The sequence below is a fragment of the Suricata suricatta genome, chromosome 12 (genome assembly GCF_006229205.1).
Source record: "Suricata suricatta isolate VVHF042 chromosome 12, meerkat_22Aug2017_6uvM2_HiC, whole genome shotgun sequence".
Taxonomy (NCBI): Eukaryota; Metazoa; Chordata; class Mammalia; order Carnivora; family Herpestidae; genus Suricata; species Suricata suricatta.
Genome location: NC_043711.1, coordinates 44,357,556 through 44,382,450, shown reverse-complemented (window position 1 = coordinate 44,382,450; position 24,895 = coordinate 44,357,556). Strand labels below are relative to the sequence as shown.

Here is a 24,895-nt window from a genome sequence, read left to right as displayed (position 1 = left end):
TATATACAGACCTTGCAGAGAAAGTTATATTTTTCTCCTTTGTGTATAATGACTTTAATCTTGAATGTAATCTTTAAACAGAGTAATGCTTCATGACCATATCAGAATTTTGCTAATTTTTATTCTTTTTTGATATCAGAACTGTTGGTTTCAAATTCTGATATCTCTGTAAAGAACAAGTTCCTGCAAAATGTGACATTGGTAAGAAAGAGGTAAAAAATTGATCTTGCAATGTCTAGCACTCAATCTGTCGATTTTCATATATTCTTTACATATTGCTATGAAGTCATGTCTCCAACAATCTTTTGAAAGCCACATATTGAAAGACTGAGTCATACATATCAAAGTCAGCAGCACTGCCATGGTTCTATTAAATTTAACTCAGGAACTAAAAAGCTTGCCAAACTCACTCTGATAGACGGTTGGATTTCATTAAAAAACCATCTCCACCATCCAAAAAAGAGAGGCCCCTTAATGGAGTCAGAAATTGGAAATGAAGACTTGTGTGAATTTTGTTTAATATTTGAGTTGAGATTCAAGTCATTCCTTATTTTCTCCACCATGTTTTAATAAAACCTGAAACCTTGTCCATAGGTGTGAAGGAAACAATTACTTTTTAATTTTTCTTTAATATTTGAGAAAAAATAAAATGTGATCATTTCAATTTTATAATATCACTGAACAAAATAAGGAAGCATTACCCATAATGGAATGCAAACTTAAAAAAGCAGTTGGTCCCTCTGCTGTTTATACAGTTAAGTAAATTCATATTATTGATATTTTGTACAGACCCAGCATATTAGGGATAGCAAAAACACTTTCACATTTCCTTCTTTATCTCTTAGCAAATAATTTAGGGGGCAGAGGCAGGTACACTGGGCATTATCTCCACATTTTATAGATGAAAAAGTGAGAACCAGAGAGAGCGAGAATCTCACTTCGTTAGACCTAAACAAAACAGCACCATTTCCACTTTAAGTATAGCATTTTTCAACGTTCTTTTGAGTCACATGCACCTTCTTCCAAGCAAGGTAATTTAAAAAATGTATTTTCACCCTTGAGTATTTCAAATGAACATTTCAGAATAATACTGATGAAGTCTTCCAAACAATGCTGTTATAACGGAGAAATGATATTTGGATTAAAGGAGTTTTTCTACATTAAAAAAAAAAACCCCAAACAAACAACAAACCTGTGTGGCCGTGAATGTGTCTACACATGAAAGCGTGTGAGTCTATTGAAAGGCAGTGCTGAAAATCATACCTACGAACATCTTTATCAAAAGTCTAATGTAGCTAATATGGAAATTCCTTTGGTTTCTCAAGTAAATATTAAGGCATTTCAGATTCCCCTAAAAGGATTTACTGTTTTTTTTATTATGTTCATATTTTACCTAGAGAAAGTTAAAAATACAGAATTGAAAAAAAACATGCATAATCACTGCATTTCATGAAAGCACTTTTTTTTTTGTAACCAATTAACTTTCTAGTAAACAATTTAAAAAAAGTTAATATCGCCACAGGGCATTTACAATAAAGAACAATACCACAGGTATGTAAGTTGACACCGCGTGGACATTTGAGATGGCTGAAGTTGAGCCTCTTGCATCCATATCTGTCAAAGATGATAAATAGCTCATTAATAAGGATGGAACCCAAATACATCATCAGGGCAAAAGGAATGCCTCTCCTATCAAAATCACATCATACCACGAACCTAACCTGAAACCGTAAGTTATTATTAGTCCTCATTTTATTTATCACTCTAGCCTACATCTCCGAAAGCACTGATGTCTTCGAGTTTTGTAAAAAAAAAAAAATGGATCTAGGCTGGGCTCATCTAGTATTATTTAACTTTAACTGAAATTGCAAAAACAACTTAATCACTGCGAAAACAATTATACTCTTTTGAGATAATTCAATGGTTTAATTAAAGAAAGCTTCATTGGATAAGAGTCGGGAAAAATCTGTGTTTGTTTCTACTTTATTCATGTCTAGATAAATTATTAGGCATGACATAAACCATCATCTTAAAAAAAAAGGCAATCAATAACAGCTCCATTTTCCCCAGAGATGGCCTTGTCTGCACCAGTCTATGCAAGCTCAGCAGATGGCACATGTCAGAGGAAAAGGCTACTCTTGACTCAGCAGCCCAAAAATGTGAAAATAGTGGCTGTTTCTGCAAGAGCATAGAATTTACTCCTTTTAACAGTTACACTCTGGCCACATTATATTGCAGTATTCTAGGAATAAGAGCATATCTTTTTATATTTTTAATTTTTAAATGTCTGTTTATTTATTTACTTAGACACACACTCACAAACACACACACACACACACACACACACACAGTGAGAGTGGGAGGGAGCAGAGACAGAGAGAGAGAGACAAAGACACTGCAGCAGGCTCCAGGCTCTGAGCTGTCAGCACACAGCCCGACACAGGGCTCGAACCCCCAGGAACTGTGAGATCACGACCTGAGCTGAAGTTGGTGGCTTAACCGCCCAGGTGTCCCGAGCATGTCTTAACTATTTAAAAACCTATATAATAATAAAATAAACATAACAAGTTTAAATGTCTAGTTTTGCTCTACTGAGGTGCACACAGTTTTACAAATGTCTGTACTCTGAAATGGTTTTTATAAATTTCTGTGCTGCAGAACTCAGTTCTGAGACAAACACTTTCATTTTCATGGCATAGGTTAGTTGTTTGTTTTAATCTAAGTATGACAGTCATTAGGATTCCACATAAAGATAAAATTCTTCCAAGTTTCCATATCCCTCTTTCTCCTTACTTCCTAATGATGTCAGTCATTTTGTTTTCTAAGATTAAAGAGAGGTTTTAATCTTATGCTCTAGGCTACAGACTGGGACATGCCCCAGAGAAGGAAACAGGGAACAAGGTTTTAATGTCACTAAGAACTTCAGATTAGGATATGGAGACAAAATGGTTTATACAGTACTTGAAATGAGGTACCCAAACCCCAGATTTCGAAATTGAAAGAATAAATAAAATTTCTTTTACCACTGTCCCTGATAAAATATGTATGCAAGTCTGTTTCCCTTAACTCTAAAAGTATAATTTCTATATTAAAATAGGTTCAGTTTGGATTTTGGAAGAAAAAGTTAGTGTGAACATCTTTCAAAATCAGAAACTAAGACTTTTTTAGAAGTATCTTTTGCTTTGGCCAGTGGTTTATGACCTTAGCAATGTTAACTTTTCCACTTTTTGAAGAATTGCTAAGATCCATCTACAATTTCTAGGAGGCAAACTAAGATCTTAAAAATAGTTTTTGATTTTAACTTTGTCTTTGAGAAATGCTTAATGTTGTTCTTTAGGCATAGCTCATAATGAGGAAAATAATTCAAATTAATAAAGTTGTGCTAAATATTTTTTGATATCTTTTCTTTGTTATTATCTTTCTTCATATTTTGTATCACTCATGAGAAGGTTTTCTTGCCTTCATCTCTCATTTCCCAAAATCTTCTTAGCATTTACACGAAGGATTTGATGGGGGAATAGTGGACAGAAGGCATTGACTGCCTCACTCGCGGAGGCTTGTAACACTGGTAACATCAATTAAATAAAAGTTGACTTTGACCAACTTACTGGTTATTCTTGGGATCCTGATCTGTTCGCTGCTGGTTCCATCTCCTCCATCTGTTGTGGCCTTGACTTCAATAATGTAATCCTCTTTAATGGGCAACAGAAGTTCGGCGGAAGTCCTATTTGTGTTCAGCACTTGTACATTGTTTTGACTGCTAGTCCTATAGAAAACCTAAAATGCACAAATACACTTGTTTCTGACATTGCGTACTCTTCGTCTTCTCATAGAACTGATTACCCTGATGTTACTTCATTTATATTGTCTTTCTATCCTCATCAGTATAGAGTTACATTCATAGCTCTTTCCATGGGTCTTAGACTGGGGGTTAGCACATACTAGAATAATCAAGTCCTCAAAATCAAGGAGGTGAGGAAGAAGGGAATGAACTTCTTCTATGGAAGAGTTCATCTGGGTTGGGATTTACAAGGTTGAAGAGGTAAGGCAAGCCCCTACTGTATTGATCTTAGAAGCCAGACTGACAGATTAGAACCGACACTTTCAGTTGCTTTTTAAGTAGTATATCGGTAGTGTCAGAAGTAACAAATGAATTAACATAATGAACAATTTACATTTTATCCCAAATCCCTGAATACCCACCAGAATTATTTCCCTTAAATTTATATTTAAGAAATCAGACATGGGAGGGGGGAAGATACCCTTTCCAGAAGAAGTTGATATCTCTATGTCAAAATTACAGCAGCCATATTTTCACAGTTAGAGAAATCATTCGAGCCTATAGCTTCCTTGGAAAGTCCTGCCAGGAATAGGAAAAGAAGGCATTGCAAATGTCTTACTTTATATCCCGTTACTTCTGATTCATTCTCCATTGCTTTAACTTGTTCCCAATTAAGTAACACTTTCGTGTCTGTAGCATTCCAAACAACATTTCCTGGTGGCTGACTGGGAGCTTGAAATGAGAAATTCAAACAGATTTGAACAGGATGATAGCTTACATAGAACAGATCAATGACAGTTAAGGAAACTTAAAGACGTACAGCAAAGTCTCTTTGGTAATATGTAGCATATAGGCGGAATCAGAAAAAAATAAGAATAGCTGAATCTTCTTTTATTTTATTTTTAAAAATGTTTATGTTGAGAGGCAGAGAGAGAAAGAGAGAGAGAGAGAGAAAGAGAGAGAGAAGTGTGTGCAGCAGGGGAGGGGCAGAGAGAGCGAAGAGAGAAATCTTAAGGAGGCTCCACACTTTCAACACAGAGCCTAATGCAGGGCTTGAACTCATAAACCGTGAGATCATGACCTGAGCCAAGATCAAGGGTCAGATGCTTAATGGCTGAGTCACCCAGGCACACCGCTAAATGTCCCTTTTAAAAGGCTCTTCAACTAAATTGTGAGATAACCCATTTCATGACATTCATCATATCTCTTAGGATATTTCACCCTTGTTGCTGTGGGTCCTCTTTTGAAACCATGTTGATGGTAGAGATAAGGAAATCCCTTTACCTAACACGAGAGGGACAGCTCGTTGATGTACCAAGAATGGCAGGCAGTGTGACTCATTCTGACACACAGACAGAGGTGGAGAGAAATCTGCAACTGAGCAGATTAAAGACACACAAAATGAAGTGTGGATGAGTTTTAAGCCAGCTTTGTGTGGTGACAGAGGCAAAATGGGAGGCAATCAATGACAAGGGTTATTTATATTTATTCCCATGAAGTTAACACCTATTCACATGAAAAACTGCAGCAGCGAATCCACGTGTCACTCTTCGTTTTCCAAGTTTTAAATCAATTTTTGAGAAAAATAAGGCAAGACGTGAAAACATTAATGAGAATTCTCTTAGATAATGAATGAAATTCCCCGAGGTTTAAAAACTTGGATTCACAGCTTAGCTCCCTCTCCTGAACTCGTTAGTAAAGTCATGTTGGGCAAAGGGATTCAAAAGCAACCCAGACAGAAGATTGAAATTCAGTTTCTCGTCAAGCACAAAACAAACACAATTGCATCCATTTGGCAACAGCATCGCAACTGCCCAAAGCAGTGCTGAAACATGCCGTACTTGCGGATTTAGCCACACACTGTGATCTGGTTAACTGAATTTGTAATAGGAAAATGATATAAAATACAGGCCATGCAGAGAAATTTCTAAACATCATTGAGTCATGCCAGGAGGGAAAGACGGCTGAACTCACAGATGAGAGCTCTCCAGATACATTTATGTGACTAATGACACCAAACAAGATTGTACTCCCTGAAGATTCTTTTGCTTATTGTCTGCTCTTTAACACGATTCCATACTGCCATTTCAATTTGTGATCTGGCATTTAGGTCAGCTTAGAGTCCAAGCTTTACTGCTTTGATTACAAAAATGGATGTAACGGCAGTTGCTTAGGGGTGAAGTACTAACGACCATGTTCTGGTGACTCAATCCAAATGATACGAATGCACAATTGTTAGAACCTTCTCCCAAAGGTTGGAATTTCCTGTGTCCTGACAGCCCCATGGGAGGATAGGTTCATCTGATGCAGCTCAGATAAGTGATGCTGCCGGAAGATGTGCGCTCGGAGATGACAGGAGACTCGAGTAATTTGGGTCGCATCACCTACTGCGACACTAGTCTTGTAGAAGAAGTGACTGCAAGTGTAACACTGACACTTATTTGTATCAATCCAAAAACAGACGAGTTGAATGAGTTCGGCCTGAATTGAACACTTCTTGAATAAACAGGAAGAAAAAAGAAACAGGAAAAGGGAAAGGAAGAAAAAAATTAAGGTTTGTTCTAGGTCTGATTATTCTTATTCTGAATCACATCAGTGTTTCCTGAGCATCAGATAATCATGTACCACTTTCACAATGTTTGCTATTTTTAAAAAGAAGACTTGATTTTTAAAAAACATGAACATCTACTTTCGCCTCCTCCCAAACACTAATGCTCACACAATTATGGGTCTGATATGCTCATTACATTCTTATGATACCCTCTAAAATGAACGAAGCCTTATTAAATTTTAAAAATATATTTGTGAACCACCTTCAAATCATCTCTCTTACCACCACTGATAAGAATGACATCATATGCAGGGGCACCTGGGTGGCTCATCGGAACAGTTCCAGTTTTGCAAGATGAAGGACTTCTGGAATCCATTACACAACACCCAACCTTAACACTACGGACATTGAAAAACAGGTGCCTGTATGGCTCAGTTGCTTAGGTGTCTCACTCTAGACCTCAGCTCAGGTTTTGATCTCAGGGTTTTGAGTTCAAGCTCTGCACTGGGCTCCATGCTGGGTGTGAAGCCTACTTTAAAAAAAATGGGCAAGATGGAAATTTCATGTTACGTATATTTTTACCACAATTAAAAATCAAAAGCAAGAACTTGTTAAGAGGTATTTTGTGGATTCAAACCAGCTCTGATTAATTCCAAAGTCTATGCTTCCCATATTACATTGTGTCGACCACCTGAGACTGTGTTTAACTCCCGAATGACTAACCACAGATTTGTAAATAATGTAAAAGTGAATGCTAAAGAATGTCACAAAAATGCCCAGTGCCCACTTTCATAGGAAAACACATCATGCTTTTCCTGATTTTTCAGACAAAAATGGGGCCTCTTTTCATTTACCTGGTCCACTTTCCTCATAACCCTCATCAAAGTTTTCTTTGTAACTATAGTTACATTTCGTTGTGGTTTTGTTTTTAGTAATAGCCAGTTCTCCTATTAACCTGTAAAATCTGCACAAGCAGAGACATTTTCCAGTATGATCTCTGACACAGATAAGTCGAAATGGTAGATTTTATTCACTAGCCCGATGCCTTGCCAAAGGTAGATATCAAACTCGATTTTGTATATGACTTTTTTTCACAGAAAAAGCACAAACTCAAGGGTTAAGGCAACACTTCTACAGTGTTATCAGAAAATAAGTTTGAGCCATTCCCTTTGCGTTCCTAAGGAACGATTCATGTAATGGACATTCTGAGTGGGGTAAAGATTCGGAGTAAGTATTAGTGAGATAACTCACCGTAGCACCAGCAAGACAACATTTGGCTGGCCACACTTCTCGAATGCAGCATATCAGAATTCAAAATGAATTTTCTAGCTATGTGGTTGAAAGTTGGCCAAGCCAGCTCAATAGATGCTATATGCTTATAATGACAAAATTGGGACAGGTAACATTTGTTGATCATCAGCTTTGAGACTTGAGATTGAATATGCCCAGTGGTAATGACGCTAAGGTGATAAGGAACATAACACAAAGAAAGAACAAAATAAGAAAAACATCAGCAACATTGGTATATTAATTGAATACTTAAATGATTTATTCAAGAGACATCTGCAATTTAAGAGTTAAGAAAAAAAAGAAAAAGGAGGTGACAACCTCTGGAATAGATTTTGAAAGGCAAATAGGATTTTTGTACGTAGAGATGAGAGAGGGAAAGGTAGCAGGCAGACGGATAAACACTTGCCAAGACACAAATGCAGGTAACAGTAAGGTCCAGTGGGGTGCTCAGTTTTGACTGGTTACAAGGTAGAGGGAAGGGTAGAGATAGAGCAGATGCGGTTGAAGAATCAAGTAGAAGCCAGATGCTAAAAGGTCGAAGAGACCAAAGGAACTAGGAAAGGAGTTTTTCCATAGGCAATTAGGAAGGCATTAATTAAGTAAAAGTAGGGAAGTGATACTATCAATTTTGTGGTTTCACAGATCAATGTGGGAACAGGGGGGAAGAAGGAGAATCTTGGCAGCCATTCTGTTGGGAGAACATGGTGGCACTTCGTGTAAGAGAGAATAAAGTCTGTTCACATGAAGATGATTGTAGCAGAATTGGAGGGATGGAACGGAAATGAAATCTGTGGAGACTCAACAAGTCATAATGGCTGACATCGTATGGGTGCTGGCAATAAAATGCAAAAGTAATTCTGGCCGATGACACAGACCTTGGGGAGCAATGACTATACCTGGAATTCCCTTTCACCACAAATTTAATAACTTTCTTATGTGTTAAAGATCCCTCTGAGTACAACAGACAAAGCGATAAATAAGTTCAGTGACTTCTTACCATAGGGCCTATCAGTGGTTCCCAAGGATCAATATTTCTACCACTAGAGATTATTTTAGGTGGATGACATGTTTAATTGGAAATATTTAGATTTTTTCACATTAGCCAAAAGAAAAACTAACATCCATTCCTTGATTCACAGATACGATTCTCTGGATGAGGCCAATATTGATACATCTGTAGAAATCTACTTTATACACACAGATCATTAAAATTAGGTTCTAAACAATGATACAGAACAAAGGTTTTTATGCAAACACAAATCACTCTGGTGTTCTCAGCTGCACACAGAGGTCTGGTTAGCATCCCAAAATACATAGTCACAATTCAAACTAACTCTGGCCCAAGGGAATACTTACTACAAATAATTCATCTTAAACTAAGTGATCAAGAAAAGTATATCACTCTACTAATAACAATCATAAACAGTCTGATTAACTCATTGCAAAACTTATTTTCAGGTATGCATTGTTTTTGAAAAAAGGTTTATTTTTCTTTGCATTTCATTTTAATGATTAACTTTAAAACTTTTTCTTGTCAAATAATTGCTTTGGTTTCAGTTAATAAAAAAATCTTATAGCTACTCTCTTATAATAAAGAGTATTAGTGATTTTCTGTTTATAGTAATGGTATAGTTGATTTAGTTGGTTTTACAATAAATATATTTAACTATTAAATTAAATCTATTAGGAAAATAATCATATTGGTTGTTTGCATATGTGGGTAAAATTATGCAATTATCACTGAGTGACTGGAGATGGTAAAAGGCTGGGAAAATTCTGAACAGGTTGAATTTGCTTATTTAATGATCCAGATTTCCCTTTAGCATCTTCATTGCTACTTGTGGTTTCCATCCTTACCAACATTCAGTTATCTTGTATTGAGCCTTAAATGGCCTTCTTTTCTATCCTCCTGGGGTCAAACTTCAAGTGTGAACCCTTTGCTTCCACAATCTCCATAACAAGGCTCCCGACTCCTGTGTGCCAAGAGTCATCTTGGGACAGTACAGAAAAGACTGACCTAATATACTTTCCAGACAAAAGCCTGGAAGCAATGTGGCCATCTACAAGGCACATGTCCTGAGCTACTCTCTTAGCCTAACAGAAGCCACAGTGTCTCAACTGAGAAAGAGGAAGAGCTGGGAGAGCAATTGTTCTATGACAGCCTCCAGGAGAGTGAACTTGCTTTAGGGCTGTCAGGCTTCAAATCAAAATTCACTGAATATGCATCTGCCAAATCTGGCTTGCGATTATTATTATTATTTTTTTTTGGTCTAACCCACTGTATTTTTGCTTAGTTGCCAACATTTGAAACTTAGGATGTTTCATTTAAATTCTGGATTTCTGATTGTTGATTGCCTGTGTAGTAATATCAGATCAGAAAGGATGGGCCTACTCTGATGGATAGAGAGAATGGACTGGACTAAGAAAAACTGCCCCAGCCCCGTGCCACTCCTCATTTATACCTGCCTGGCCATTAAAGGCATCTGACTTCACCTTCTTCTTTTATATGTTTTAAGTTTATTCATTTGTTTTCAGAAACACAGAGAAAGTAGAAGCAGGGAAGGGGCAGAGAGAGAGGGAGAGAGAGAATCCCAAGCAGGCTCTGCACTATGAGCATGGAGCACAGTGTGGGAACTGAACTCATGAAACCATAAGATCATGATGTGAGCTGAAGCCAAGAGAGAGATTCTTAAGTGACTGAGTCACACAGGTGCCCCTATCTTCCTCTTTTAAAATAAACACTAGGAGGTGCCTGGGTGATTGGGATTCTCTCTCACTCTCTACCCCTCCCCTGCTCATGCTCTTTTTCTAAAAATAAATAAATAAATAAATATTTTTAAAGTTAGTTATTATTGAGACAGAAACAGAGCATGAGCAGGGGAGGGGCAGAGAGAGAGGGAGACATAGAATCTGAAGCAGGCTGCAGGCTCCAGGCTCTGAGGTGTCAGCACAGAGCCTGACACAGGGCTCAAACCCATGAGCCATGAGATCATGACCTGAGCCGAAGTCAGCCACTTAAATGAATGAGCTATTCCAGCACCCCCCCAAAATTTTTTTAATCAAAAAATAAAACAAATACTAGTTTGGGGTGGTTTTTAAATATACTTTAAGGACATTTAATTGGCATATTTATATAATTAATACATCTTGATCATATAAATCTGTACAATATAATTGTTTAAAAAATTTAATGTTTATTTTTGAGAGAGAGAAGGGAGAGAAAGCAGGAGAGTGGCAGAGAGAGAGGCAGGCTTCAGGCTCTGAGCTGTCAGCGCAGAGCCTGACAAGGGGCTTGAACCCATGAACTGTGAGATCATGACCTGAGCTGAAGGTGGACACAACTGAAGGAGCCACCAAGGCGCCCCACAACGTAATTGTTTAAATGTGTTATTTCTCTAAAGGTTGGAGCTTGTGGATGCTAAGGGAAGGATGAGAGGCTAGGAAGGGTGCAGACACTGAAGGCATGGAAATGGAATTCAGGGATCCCTAGAGATCTCTCATCAACATCGGCTGTATTCTCAGATCCTCTAGAAACATCTCATTGATGATCCTCATTATTAGCTGGTAGGGTCAATTGTTCTTTTGTTTAAAATTTTTGAGGTTGTTTAAAATCTTTGTAAGTCCACTGCCCCTTACTCCTCATGGGAAGATGATATTTCTCTCACTCTCACTGACACTCAACTTGGCCATGGGGCCTGTGGTTCCTGGGGCTGAAGGAGGAGATACTTTCCCTTCTCACCTGCATCTCAGAGACATCAGGCTGTATCATATGACTCCTTTCAACCAATGGGATGTAAGCAAAAGTGAAATGGGCCACTCCCAGGTAGGTGGCAGCTTCAAAAGCCACCTAAGAATCTGGTTAGCCATTGCCTTTTTCCTCTGCCATGAGACCAGCATGGCTCAGGGAGTGGCTGATCCTTCAGTCTGAGTCCTGGTGTGAACACAGCATGAATAATATCTGACTTTTACTTGGAGTGGACATGGACTATGAATGATAAAGGAACACTTGTAGTTTTAAGCCACTGAGTTTGGAGGTTGGATACTGTGGCCTGGGTTAGCCTAATCTGACCGGCATGGCTGTTAATCAGTATTCTAAATAGCTTTGATGCCACACAGTACATTTTTATTAAAGAATAGAGACATGGGATACCATATATTAGTAGCTTAACTATTAGGAGTTCCAATTTTACTTTCCAGATACTATCCTATGTGGAAGACCAACCCAGAATTGGTTGATTGAGTTCCATGTTTTATTAGAACTAACATGATACGTGATTTACATTTTTAAATCATTGCTAAATTATGTCTCAACTTCCAGTTCCTACTGCTTTTTCTTGCCAGTTCAATTTCTACTGTTGATGATACACTAAAATACAAAAAATGATAAAAATAATTTAATATAATTAGAAAGGTCATTGTATTTACAGCACAACACTAATTGTCAGGCTGCAACATTATTTCAATAATTTCAAATGGGACAAAAGTAATATTAGGTTGAAGACTTCTATTCCTGTTGTTCTTTAAGTACCCATCATGACATCCTCTGTGTATCTGGCTGACAGACCCCTCACTATCAGCTTTATAGATCTTACACAGACCGCAGTGTCTTGCCTGCAAGCAAGAGATGACTATAACATTGCTGACTGGATGAAGCCAGGAATATAAGGCATGTCTACCAATAGAAGAGTGGCTAAATTGTGGCATATTATCACAATGGAATATTATACACACACTAACATACTTATGAAAGCTATTAACATGGGAAATTGCTACGTTATATAGGTAACTAAATACACAGCATACTTCTGCTGTACAAGACAAACATTCTGTAGAACCTAAGTCTGAAAAGAAAGCCCCACAATATTAATGATGGTATTTCTGAGTGATAGGATTATGGGTGATGTTTATTTTCTTCTCTATAATTTTCTTTTTCCCCCAAACTTTCAACAATTAAAATGTTTTATGTAATAAAAAGTCACTGCCTGGGTGACTCAGTCAGTTGAGCATGTGGCTCTTGGTTTTGGCTCAGGTCATGATCTCATGGTTTTGGGTTTGCGTCCTGCATTGGGCTCTGCGCTGACAGCATGGATCCTGCTTGGGATTCTCTCTCTCTCCCTCTCTCTGTCCCTCTCCTGCTCACTCTGTCTCTTTCTCAAAGATAAATAAATAAACTTAAAACAATTTTTAAAGAAGTAGAGGTTGTTAAAATTAAGAATATTACTGTCCAGAATTTTCAATGGTGGTGCTATGTTCATAGTGATGACAGTAAAACTGATATTCCAAATTTTGAAAAAATATGGAATTTTAAGAACATATGTTTTCTGTGATTAATGCAAGATTATGCAAGATTCAACAGATTTCTTAATTTTTTTGGCTCCTTGATGATAATGAGGTGAATTAATGATAAGTGATTGTTCTTACTGATAACTAGTCAGTATACTCTGTAGTTGGCGTTCAGTTGAGTTGAACATCGGCATTTGACATTAAACTGCTTAAGCATGTAACATTGTGCAGGAATCAGACCACCAAAACGTATTTGCTCTCACGTAATGAGATATATTTTCTTCGGAACCATTGCACAATTATTGCAAATGAACAAATGATTTATAATAGGAATGTGACTCCATTTTTAATGATACAACAAAAACATCCACTTCTTAACTCATCTGCAACTCAGGAAAGACTTTTCTTGGGGTCCAACCTGGAATGCCAGGGAAGAATATCTTTCTTTCTGTTACATGACTGGAAATTTCCTTGACCAAAATCTTTTCCTCTTTGAATAATAAAAATATTAGAATTTGTAAACTATAAGAAAAACATTTAAAATCTTCCAGAGAATGTGTAGTCAAGTGAAAGATTTCCAAATAACTGCCAAATTCTTACAAAGTAAAATTTCTAAGATTTATACATTTGGCCAAAGGAATTACTTGATCTTGCTTTTGCTGAAATTCTCTGACTGTATTCTGTTCAAGTTCAGTATTACACTATTAACTTGTTTCAGAGCTTACACAATCTGAAATCATTTTGTTGGAGACAATAGACAGAAAAAATAATTCCTAAGTCTGAGGAGCACGCATTAGTGAACAGTGTATTCTGTAGCTGGATCTGATCTGCAGTATTTTATACACAGACATGAGTAATTCACATACATGTCAGGTATGTGATTCACAGAAAATTCAACAAACAGGAACACCTGGATGGCCCAGTCAGGTAAGCATCCAACTCTTCATTTCAGCTCAGGTCATGATCTCATGGTTTGTGGGATCGAGCCCAATGTTGGGCTCTACACTGACAGCATGGAATCCACGTGGGATTCTCTCTCTGCCCCCTATCCTGTCCCTTTGCACGTGCACTTGCATGCAGGTGTGTGTGTGTGTGTGTGTGTGTGTGTGTGTGTGTGTGTTCTCTGTCTCTCAAAGTAAATAAACTTTAAGAAAAAAAAGTCAACAAATAACATTAAGTCACCGAGAGAGAAATTCCCTTTACTTTTCCCATTAGATTGAAGAGAAAGTTGGATTTGAGGACAGTAGGTCTTTAACCTCTTTCAGTACCAATATCAAAAACACAGAGGAAGCAGGTTTAAAGGTCTGAGCAGGGGAGAGCATAATGTTACTACTAAGAATAGAGAGTGGCTTATTCATTCATTGTATTTATTGATATTATTACTATTTAAGTTACTATTTTGTTAGTATCTGTTTATGGCAATGGCACTGGTTTCCATACTCTGAGAGTTAGTTTCCTCTTTATTTTTAAGTTTATGAAAGCAAAAATTGTAAGTTAATTTTTAAGAAAAGCTACTAGGTAAATATTAGAAGACACCCACATGAATGGCAAACATTGAGAAGACAGATCACATAAAAAAATTGGGAAACTTTGCATTGATATATTTCCCAAGTCATAACATAGAATGGATAATTAGATAATTAAATATATATACCAAACTCTAGGACTTCCAAATAATGTATTTGAAGCAGGAATATTCATCTTATCAAAAACCTCTGAAATATTCTGACTCACATTCTTTATGTGTTTGTTTTACTCACATTACCTTTTCATTTTTTGAGGACACACTAAATTGGTTTCCTTAAATTTAGGTAATTTATTTCAGCTCAATTTACATGGATAAACATTCTATTTAGAAAAGCAAAAACTCAAGAGCAAAATGGTGTACCGTTTAATATTATTCTGGCTTTTCAGGTGGACATACATGCATAATCATCACTGAAGGCATAAAAATACAGGATCTCCTTGTTCCAAGGTGAGGTCTGGGCATGCAATTCAGGTCAGCCCAGTGAAGGCTTTCTAGCCACTGACCATCACAACTGGGTCTGAGATAAGCCAAGAAGAACCATCCTTGGCTCTGAGTGCAGTTACCACTTCCAGTTTTCCTAGGGTGTTTCATGGACAGAAATAAGCCTTGAGGGGCTAACTGAAATACTTCTCCCTGAACACGGAACATGGTGAAAATGATTCCACCACTGAACAGAGCCAAGAGATGGAGAGTCTTATTTGTCCCACAAATGTTATTGGGCACCAACTATGATTACTGTAACGCTGGAGATAGAGTTCTGAGGATAGAGTTCTGATCAAAGCAGGTAAAATCTCTGCCCTGAAGGACCTTGCCTCCCAAAGCCAGCTGGAGAGACAACAAACAAATCAGGACAATTATGGAATGTGTGGTAGTTGTCAGTGCTCTGCCCAAGAATGAAGCAGGAAAGGAAACAGAGTGTCAAGAGATGAGGGATGCACTTTTATTTATTTAAAAAATTTTTTTAAATGTTTTTTTATTTATTTTTGAGAGACTGAGAGAGATAGCATGAGCAGGGGAGGGTCAGAGAGAGAGAGGGGGAGATACAGAATCTGATGCAGGCTCCAGGCTCTGAGCTGTCAGCACAGAGCCCGATGTGGGGCTTGAACCCACAAGCTGAGATCATGACCCGAACCAAAGCCGGATGCTTAACTGACTGAGCCACCCAGGCGCCCCTAGGGATGCACTTTTAAGTATGGTGGTCAGATGGCACTGAGCTGATATTTGAGCAAAGATCTGAAAGAGGTGAGAGCATAAGCCATGTGGATGCCTGGACAAGGAGCCTTCTGGGCAGAGGGAACAGCAAACACAGAGGCTCTGAAGTGAAAGCAGAATGAGGGAGGAGGAAAATAGCAGAAAATAAGTCAGAGTCGGATTTGGAGGGTGGATCATATACAGCTTTGTTGAGCATTATAAGGATTTAGTATTCATCTGAAGTGAGATGAAATGGGCCATCCTGAGTATCACTGTGGCCTACAGGAGGCAGGGGTGGGGACATCCTGAACAGTATGGGGTCACTGCCCTGATCCATGTGAGGGACACTGCATCTTGCATCAGGGTGACGGCAGTGGAAGCAATAAGATGTGGTAGATGCTTACAGAAGTCCGATTTTGAATCAGTTCTCGGGGATGAGAGAAAGAGAAGGGTGGAGGGCTATTTCAAGATTTTTGGCCTGAGCAATTGAAATACTGGGATTTCACTTGCTGAAATGGGGAATACAGTGGAACAGACACGTTTTAAATGGAGTGGATGGGACAGTCAAGAACTTAGTTTTAGGAATACTCACTTTGAGGTCTTATTAGATGATTCCTGAGGATGTGGCTGGAGTGCTAAATCCACCCATACTGAAAGCCGGAATGACCTCTTGACTTTTTAGTTATATGAAGCAGAATATTTGCCCTACAAATTCTTTCGTGCCATCTCTGAACATAAAATTCTCAATATGTTTCCTTTTAGAAGCCAACACATTTCATCATTTATGCGCCATCTGCAATTTTCCCTCATCAGGGCCGTTAGAGACAAGATGTTCTTAAGAGTCAGCTCTCTTTGGGTTGCAAGTAACAGAGACCCATCTTCGATTACTTAAAGAGGCTAATTAACTTAGAAATGCTTCCAAAAAACACAAGTATTTGGATATCAAAAATTAAGTGTTTAATGGAAGCTACAGTATTTAACTTGAGAATCCTTGTATTATTTTACATTAATCAAAAATAATCACACAAGAAGTGTCCTGATATAAAATCTTGCATATTGAATTTCATGATTACAAGTATATGATACTTGCACATTTTAAGCAGGATGGTAAAAGCATTGAATTCATAATGCTCAGTCAATAAGAGGTATATCTGATTAATAACAGTACTTGGGCTGGTTTGCTTCTTTAGATGTCATTCCTCCATTTAGCTACCCACTCAATATTTAAAATTTTTTTAATGTTTTATTTTAGTTTTGAGAGAGAGAGAGAGAGAGAGAGAGAGAGAGAGCGTGAGCAGAGGAGGGTCATAGAGAGAGGGAGACACAAAGACATGCTCCAGGCTCTGAGCTAGCTGTCAGCACAGAGCCTGATGTGGGGCTTGAACCCATAAACTGCAAGAACATGACCTGAGCTGAAGCCAGATGCTCAACCAACTGAGCTACCCGGGCACCCCAATATTTAAAAGTGGTTCCTAGTGGCATGCTGGGTACTGGGGCTGGATCAACATGATGCAGAAGAATTCTTTCTCCATAAAGTTTACAGTTCAGATGGGAAAACAGGTAGCAAGAAAGTAATCAAAGATGTGATTTTAGTTCTTTATGCCTGAGGCATGATGGAAATGCTCTTCAGAGAGATAGTCACAAAAACCTTACCAAAATACTTAAATAGGATTTGAAGCTAAATCCCCGCCAAAGGTTAGGATGACTATTAAGAGCTGCCAGTAACAGTAATAACACCAGCTTTAAAGGTTTCTGTTTTCCTTGCATTTCGGTACCCTTAAAGAAAAATTATTAACATAAAATTGAAAAATTCACACCTGTTCTTTATATCCAAACTTAGAATAATTAAAGATTTCAGTTATCTTTATGAACTTCCCATGCAATGTAGGAGATTTCCCCCTAATAACACTTACAGATCAATATGCACACTCCCACTCAATTACAGCAATAGGAATGTGCCACTTTCAGAGGGATTTTATTCAACTGTTGGGATTTCCATCAGACTACAAGCTCTGTGATCACCCTACCCACTTCTAAGCATGGCGTAAAATCCCAATAAATACTGGTGTTAAATGAGACGTGGGTATTCTAATTATATGGCTGAAAGAGAGGAGAGCATGGTGATTAAGACTCTGGCTGGATTCGGATGCCTATACTGCTACTTAGTCTGTGATCTCAGCAAAGTCCTACAACTCTGTACGCCACAGCATCCTCATCTTGGAAGACAGGCTCCCATCAGCTTCCAAGTCATGGTGTTGCTGTGAAAAGTGAGAATCAATACATGAAACATAGGACAGTGACTGCAAATTGTGTGGTAAGTGTTAAATCACAATCGCCATCATTATTGTCGCAAATTTCTACGTTAGATTGAATATTTATATTTTACACCTAAATAATAAAGGGTTTTGCTTCTTCTTAAAATTTTATTTAACTTATTGTGCATTATCATGATACTCCCATCAACCTGCAAGTCTTTTCCTTGTGCTTTACCAATTTGCTAAATTCCTCACTGATTCCATGATGTCATCTGGCCTTCCCAATCATAATTTTCTAGCAGGTAATCACAGCAATTATTAAGTCAGAGGGAAGAGCCAGATAAACTTGTTTGCATATTTTCTTGCAATCAGAATTTTTGATTGATGCTGTGCTTTGAATATATAAATAATGACGTATATTTAAATCTTACTAATTCAGAATTGTTATTGAGAATACCAAACATACTTAGCAAGAAGTTCTAAACACAGAATATTTTTAGTTTATGTATTTCCTTTGTCTAACCCCAGTTGTGGATTATGAGTAAAAGACTAGGTTCAGCCTTCTCCTAATAATTAGTGAGGGATAATACTGAATTATGACATGTATTGGTCGCTTGTACATGCATGCCACCAAAGATTTATAATGGCTTGGTGCTAAACTTTCCCTCTGAAATCTCATTATACTACTGAATTGGTAACCAAGTTCTCTTTTATATAGATAATACAAAGATGAACATGTGAACTTCACTGAGCAAATTAACACTGGCTGATAAAATCTAAAGTTATATATTTTTAACTTACTCCCAATGTTAGCCAATAATATTTATTTATTTATTTATTTATTATTGGCATTATTTTTACTAAAATTTATTTATGTATGTATTTATTTATTTGAGAGAGAGAGAGTGAGAGTGAGAGAGTGAGAGAGACAGAGAGAGAGAGAGAGAGAGAGAGAGAGAGAGAGACAGTACAAGCTGGCAAAGGGAGGCAGAGGGAGAGGGAGAAAGAATCTCAAGCAGGCTCCATGCTCAGTGCAGAGCACAAAACGGGGCTCAATCCCATGACCCTGGGATCATGATTGGAGCTGAAATCAAGAGCTGGACGCTCAATTTACTGAGCCACCCAGGCGTCCCTATATTATTGGTATTCTTAGCAATTTTATCTAACAAATGTATGTTCTCACAGAAATTTGGGAATCATATGTGGATATAGAAATGTAATAATGAAACAAGAAATCAAGCAAAATAATCTCATTTCTATTATGAAGCCAGCTAAGCATTTTCACTGAGTTAATAAATTCTGAAAACAAACAAAAAATAGTTTTCTGTAAGCAAAAGTAATGCACTATTATGGCAAAAGTACTTAACCCGTTATGCCCACCTTCCTTATCTGTACAATGGAAAACAATAACGATAAACTGCCTCATCTGGTAGTTAAGAAGTTTAAATGTGGAAATGCATGTAAAGCACCTGGGACATAGAATGTTCTTGACTGTTACCAGTTATGATGATGACAATGATAAGGAAAATCCAAATGGTTGCACTGTTATTAATATACTGATTAAAAATATGCTGTGCTATCAGTTTCATTGAAATATATGTGGGTGACGATGGAATTGGAAATCACTGATTTTCCTGTGGTCTAATTTAAAGCCAAGTTATGCATAGTTCATAATTGCTGCTTGTGAATTTACCTGTGAATACTTAGGTAACAAAGACTCAGCGTTGAAGGCAACCCTGACATCTTTGGTTAGATTTTTTAATATCTCAGTATATTCATGTGGACCAGTATCTTTTGATGGTAAATTTCTAATGCATATTACCATCTTTTGAATAAGGGGGTAAAGAAAAGAAAAAGAAGAAGAAAATCACTCTTGACTCTTTGGTGTGAACTTTAACATTCATAATTACCAGAAATCCTCAAGCTTTGGAAAACTAAAAAGACATGAAAATAAACTAAGTTTACTTAATTTACTTTTTATTTATTAATATTTATTTTTGAGAGAGAGAGAGAGAGAGAGAGAGAGAGAGAATCTGAAGCAGGATCCAGGCTCTGAACAGTCAGCACAGAGACTGATGCAGGGCTTGAACTCAGGAACTTTGAGATCCTGGCCTGAGCTAAAGTCAGACACGTAACCGACTGAGCCACCCAGGTGTCCCTAAGTTTACTAATTTTAAAAGAAAAGTAGATAGACTTGAGGAAATATCTCACTGTAAGATTTTTCATAAGGTACACTTTTATTTTCACATGGGTTTCTATCTGAAGATTCAGAGATATCACAAAGACAAAGATACGTGTGACTCTGCATTTCCAAGGGTTTGGAACTGGACACGTAATATTCATTGTGCTTAGTGACTTGGGTTGTCCATCTGAAATGATAAAGAAGGCTACCGAAAACTACTATCTTACCATTCAAAAAATCGAAAGATACGTACGCGTTTTCTTCGTGGTTGCGTTCACCGTGGTGCTGAAGGGCCCAGCACCGGCGCTGTTGTAAGCCCGGACAGCTGTGTAATAGGCCACATTACTCTTCAAGCCACAGAGTCGGGCTGACGTCTCATTTCCCGCCACTTTAACTTTGCTTGATGAATCCTCTTCTCCATTGTTCCAGTACCGCACCTGGTAGACAGGAAAACAGAAAAGATGCAAAAGGTTGACACAAACAATACCACCTTTTACATCAGGTGATTGTCATTAAAGTCAGTACTATAATGTACTTGAATTCATTTATTCAACGATACTCAGTAAGGACCTACTGCACGCTAGGTGTTCGATTAGGTTCTGAAGTGAGACAAAAAGGGACTCCAGGAGCAGACAAAAATAAACAAGTACACAAAGGAGCCTGATAAAGTCAAAGAGAGTAAGTGCTAAATTCTACTAGACTATATAGCTTTTAAAGAGGAAACGAGGGTGAAATCCTCCATATTTAAAAATCCATACTTAGGGGCCCCTGGGTGGCTCAGTCGGTTAAGCGTCCGGCTTCGGCTCAGGTCATGATCTCATAGTTTGTGGGTTCGAGCCCCGTGTCGGGCTCTGTGGTGACAGCTAGCTCAGAGCCTGGAGCCTGCTTTGGATTCTGTATCTCCCTCTCTCTCTAAGCCTCCCCTGCTCGCGCTGTCTCTCTCTGTCTCTCAAAAATAAATAAAAAACATAAAAAAATTAAAAATCCATATTTAAAAGAGCAAGTTGCTCTCCCCTCTCAGGCCCTAGCCAGCCAGGTCCAAGGTCAACTCCAGAATGCTGGCAGCCCTGATTTACCTCCACTGGATAGTGGAGGTTCCCTCTGTGAAGAAAGTGAACTGTCAGAGAAAGGTACTATCTAAAAAGCCAGCTGGCCACTGGATGGTCCCACAGTGATGGCCACGTGGCAGCAAGCTCACCTGTGCACACAGAGCTGCTGAGGACAAAAGGAAAGCAACTGACTGAGTTAAATATAAGTACATGTTAAGATGTTTTATTTGTATATCATTATTCTGAAATCTGCAAAATGATCTGAGATGTTATATAATGATAAATGCATAGGTAGTATAAAGTATAAAATAAGTCACTGAGGATATTTAATAAAAAACAAATATGGTAGGAAAAATATGATAAAAATACATGTTCCCTATCTCTAAAGTACTGCTATGCTTTGCTAGAAAGAATATTTTTCTCAGGAATACTGTATCAGAACAATATTTCCTTAGATGTCTGTATATATGTATGTATGTATATGTGCATGTGTGTAGATGTGTATATATACATGTACATGTATATGTGTGTGCTTATTTGTATTTCCATTTTTCATATTTATATTTATATGTAGGACCCCTTAAACTCAGGTGTCCATATATACGTGTATGTGCATTTTTCTTGGAAATGAGTTATTAATTTTTATGAAAACCTCAAAAGAAGGATATAAGCCCAAATGATCAGGACTAACAGAAATAGCATAGATTGGGAGGAGGGGGGGAATCACATAATTATGAGCTACTAAAACCCTCAACAGATGGGACAGAAGAGGCATCCAGGAGTGAAGTAACTTAATCGGAGTGATTTTGTCATACACTTGTCTCTTCTTATGGGCCATTCTCTTTCTGACACGCCAAATTACTTCATAGAAGTTGCCCACAGAAGTGTTCCTTACATGACTGATTCAAAGGAGAAATGAAAATAATTTTCAGTTGGCATAAGGAATATCACTTATAAATTTATAGAAAGCTCTTTAAAGTTCTTGATAGCACTATGCATGTGAAGTACTCCATGTACCAGAACGAGAGATTTATTTTTAGATCTTAGTTGCTGACACATATTAGAAATATATAGGCCATAGAGAAAATGTGCGCCAAATTGGAATATATTAGTTAGAACTGACTATGTAGTCTTCTTACATAGCTTTTCTTAAAAAATTGAATATCTGTGTATTAACATAAACAGAAAGAAACAAGGCAGTACATTAATATTCCCAGTTTTCTAGTAGTTAATCAATTATGTTCTATAAAATTTTGCTCAAGAATACTTATTTATTTTTTAAAGTTTTAATTTTATTTTTGACAGGGTGGAGGGGAGAGCGAGCGAGCGCAAGTGTGAGCTGGGGAGGGGCAGAGAGAGAGAGGGTGACACAGCCCAGAGGCTGACCCGGGGCTCGAACTCATGAACTATGAGATCATGACCTGGGCTGAGGTCAGATGCTCAACTGACTGAGCCACCCAGGTGCCCCTGCTTAAGAATATTTATAAGGGTAGATAATTACAATTTTTTAATATTATTTACTTATTTTTGGAGGGGGGAGAGGGGCAGAGAGAGAGAAGGAGAGAGGATCTGAAGAGGGCTCTGTGCTGACAGCAGCAAGCCCGATGCAGGTCTGGAACTCACTAACTATAAGCTGATGTCAATCTCTCAACCAACTGGGCCACCCAGGTGCCCTGACAATTTTTTTCAAAGGAGGGAAAAGGAAAAAAATGATGTAAGAAAAATAAAGGAGGGAAAACTATCTTTTTTTTAAAGACTAAGACCAGGTTTTTTTTCTCCATTGTGTTCTGGGTAAAAGTCTTATACCTGAGAAAACAGAGTATCACTCCATGCTAATTCATATTTTATAGACACGATGGCAATGCAGGGCAGAAGAAAGCAAAAGTATTTAAATTGAAGGAAAATCTCTGCAAATATAATTGTTCTGTGTGTCAACTATACTTCAATTAAATAAAAGATATGATAGACAATGGATACATGTATATATAAATATATATGCATACATAAATATATATGAAATTTGGTGTAAAAGAGTTAATATAACAATAACAGAGCATGAAAGTTGCATCTACTAAAAATAAGCAGAGAAAAATATTAGAAAACCTACGAAGAACCCGCTAACAAGAATGAAAGTAAGGAAATTCAACTAGTGGGAAACAAGATACAAGATATGGATCTGAAGTGGATCTTAAAGTAAGTATATTTAAAATGTCCAAATTTACTCAAGAAGAAACTGAATCTATATTGCCAAGAATAGAAGATTTTTAAAAAAAACCCAATTTGGGTGTATTTGAAAAATACCCAAAAAATACAGTATGAAAAAAAAAATCAGTGACAGAATTAAGTTGAAGACTATATGATGAAAAAGAGAAATAATAAACCCTGAACATGGAGAAAAAAATAAAAATTATGAAAACAAAGTTAAGAGATATCGAAGTCAAATGAGAAGTCCAGAGTTCCAGGAGAGATTAAGGAAAAGGTAATGATCAAAAGAGAAAAGGTCCAAGAATATTCCAGAACTGAGGACATACAGAAATTTTCGTGGGGCAAACTCTGAGTTTAGTGTGTAGGGGGGAGGGAAATAAAAGGTAAATCTATTGGAAAGGAGAGGGTGATAAGAATAACTGGCCCTCAACATTTTCCCTTGGCTATATCCCTAAAAGTTAGAGTTCATCTTCTTGAATAGCTGTTGTCGCTGTACCTTGGTTTGCTAGTGCAGAGTGTGCACCTGTGAAGAGAAACAACTACATTTCTAGGCATGGAGGACAGCAGGAGAGGCAGATGTCAGCCTGGGGACACACACCTGAGGCAGTGCCCGTCTTGGTCATTACCATAGCTCTACCACTCAAAGCCAAGCCTGCACATTCTAAGCATTCAGTACTGCTGGATGACTTGAACCAATGCCGTCTCCATCCTTCCCACTACAGAGATTCACTGGGGCATAATAAGAAATATATATTTGGTCTCTGCTAAGATTTCCAGGCATGCAGATCCCCAAACCCTTGGAATCTCCAGAGATGTGTCTGTTTGTATGCTAATGAGCTATCTGGGAGCTGTGGGCTCCAGGGTAGTTTAAGAATGGGGGCTGGTTGCCAGGGGGACCAACCTTATAATCTGAGGGTGGGAACTTGCACCTCCTGGCCAGAGGCTGGAGGTTGGGGTACTCAGGTTAACTGAAGACCATTGATTTAATCATTTGTGCCTAGGTAGTGAAGCCTCCCTGAAAAGCCCTCACCGAAGGGTTCAGAGAGCTTTTGTATTAGTGACCACACCAAGGGAGAGGAGAGCTCCTTGCTGAATCCTTTATGATAAACAGATAACAGTAAGTAAAGCACTTTCCTGAGTTTTGTGAATCGTACTAGCAAGATCTCAAACCCAAGGAGGAGGTTGTGGAAACCCGTGATTTATAGCCAATCAGACATACTAGAGGCAATTGAAGGGTATGTGGGGCAGGAGTAGGTAGTCTTAGGGACTAAGCCCTTAATTTGTGGGATCTGCAGCTAACTACAGGTTTATGGTGTCAGAATTGAACTGAATATTAGGACACCCAACAGCTGTCAGAGAATTGGGCAGTGTAGAGAAAAACCCTCACATATTTGGTCTAACAAGTGTTCGGTGGATATAGGAAGAGATGTTGTTTTCCTTTTATTCACCAAGCTAAGTACTCAATCCTAATACTGTGCATCTATGAAACAATGGAACTCTAATTTCTTGATGAGATAATATAATGATTTTTCTACAGAACCATAAAACCATATCACAAGCCAATAGATCGTTATCTGTAT

The 24,895-nt window shown here is 37.9% G+C and overlaps 1 protein-coding gene across 1 annotated transcript in view; it reads right to left on the bottom strand.

The window, feature by feature from the left end:
- Positions 1 to 1,507: 1,507 nt before the first annotated feature.
- The window catches only part of CNTN3 (contactin 3), a 240,047-nt gene continuing 216,659 nt past the window's right edge, over positions 1,508 to 24,895 (bottom strand). Inside the window, exons 19-22 of the mRNA XM_029917321.1 lie at positions 20,315 to 20,498; positions 4,401 to 4,513; positions 3,609 to 3,777; positions 1,508 to 1,614 (exon numbers count right to left, since the gene is read on the bottom strand). Of these exons, the coding sequence (XP_029773181.1) occupies positions 1,508 to 1,614; positions 3,609 to 3,777; positions 4,401 to 4,513; positions 20,315 to 20,498 (573 nt within the window). The remainder of the gene's footprint in view (positions 1,615 to 3,608; positions 3,778 to 4,400; positions 4,514 to 20,314; positions 20,499 to 24,895) is intronic.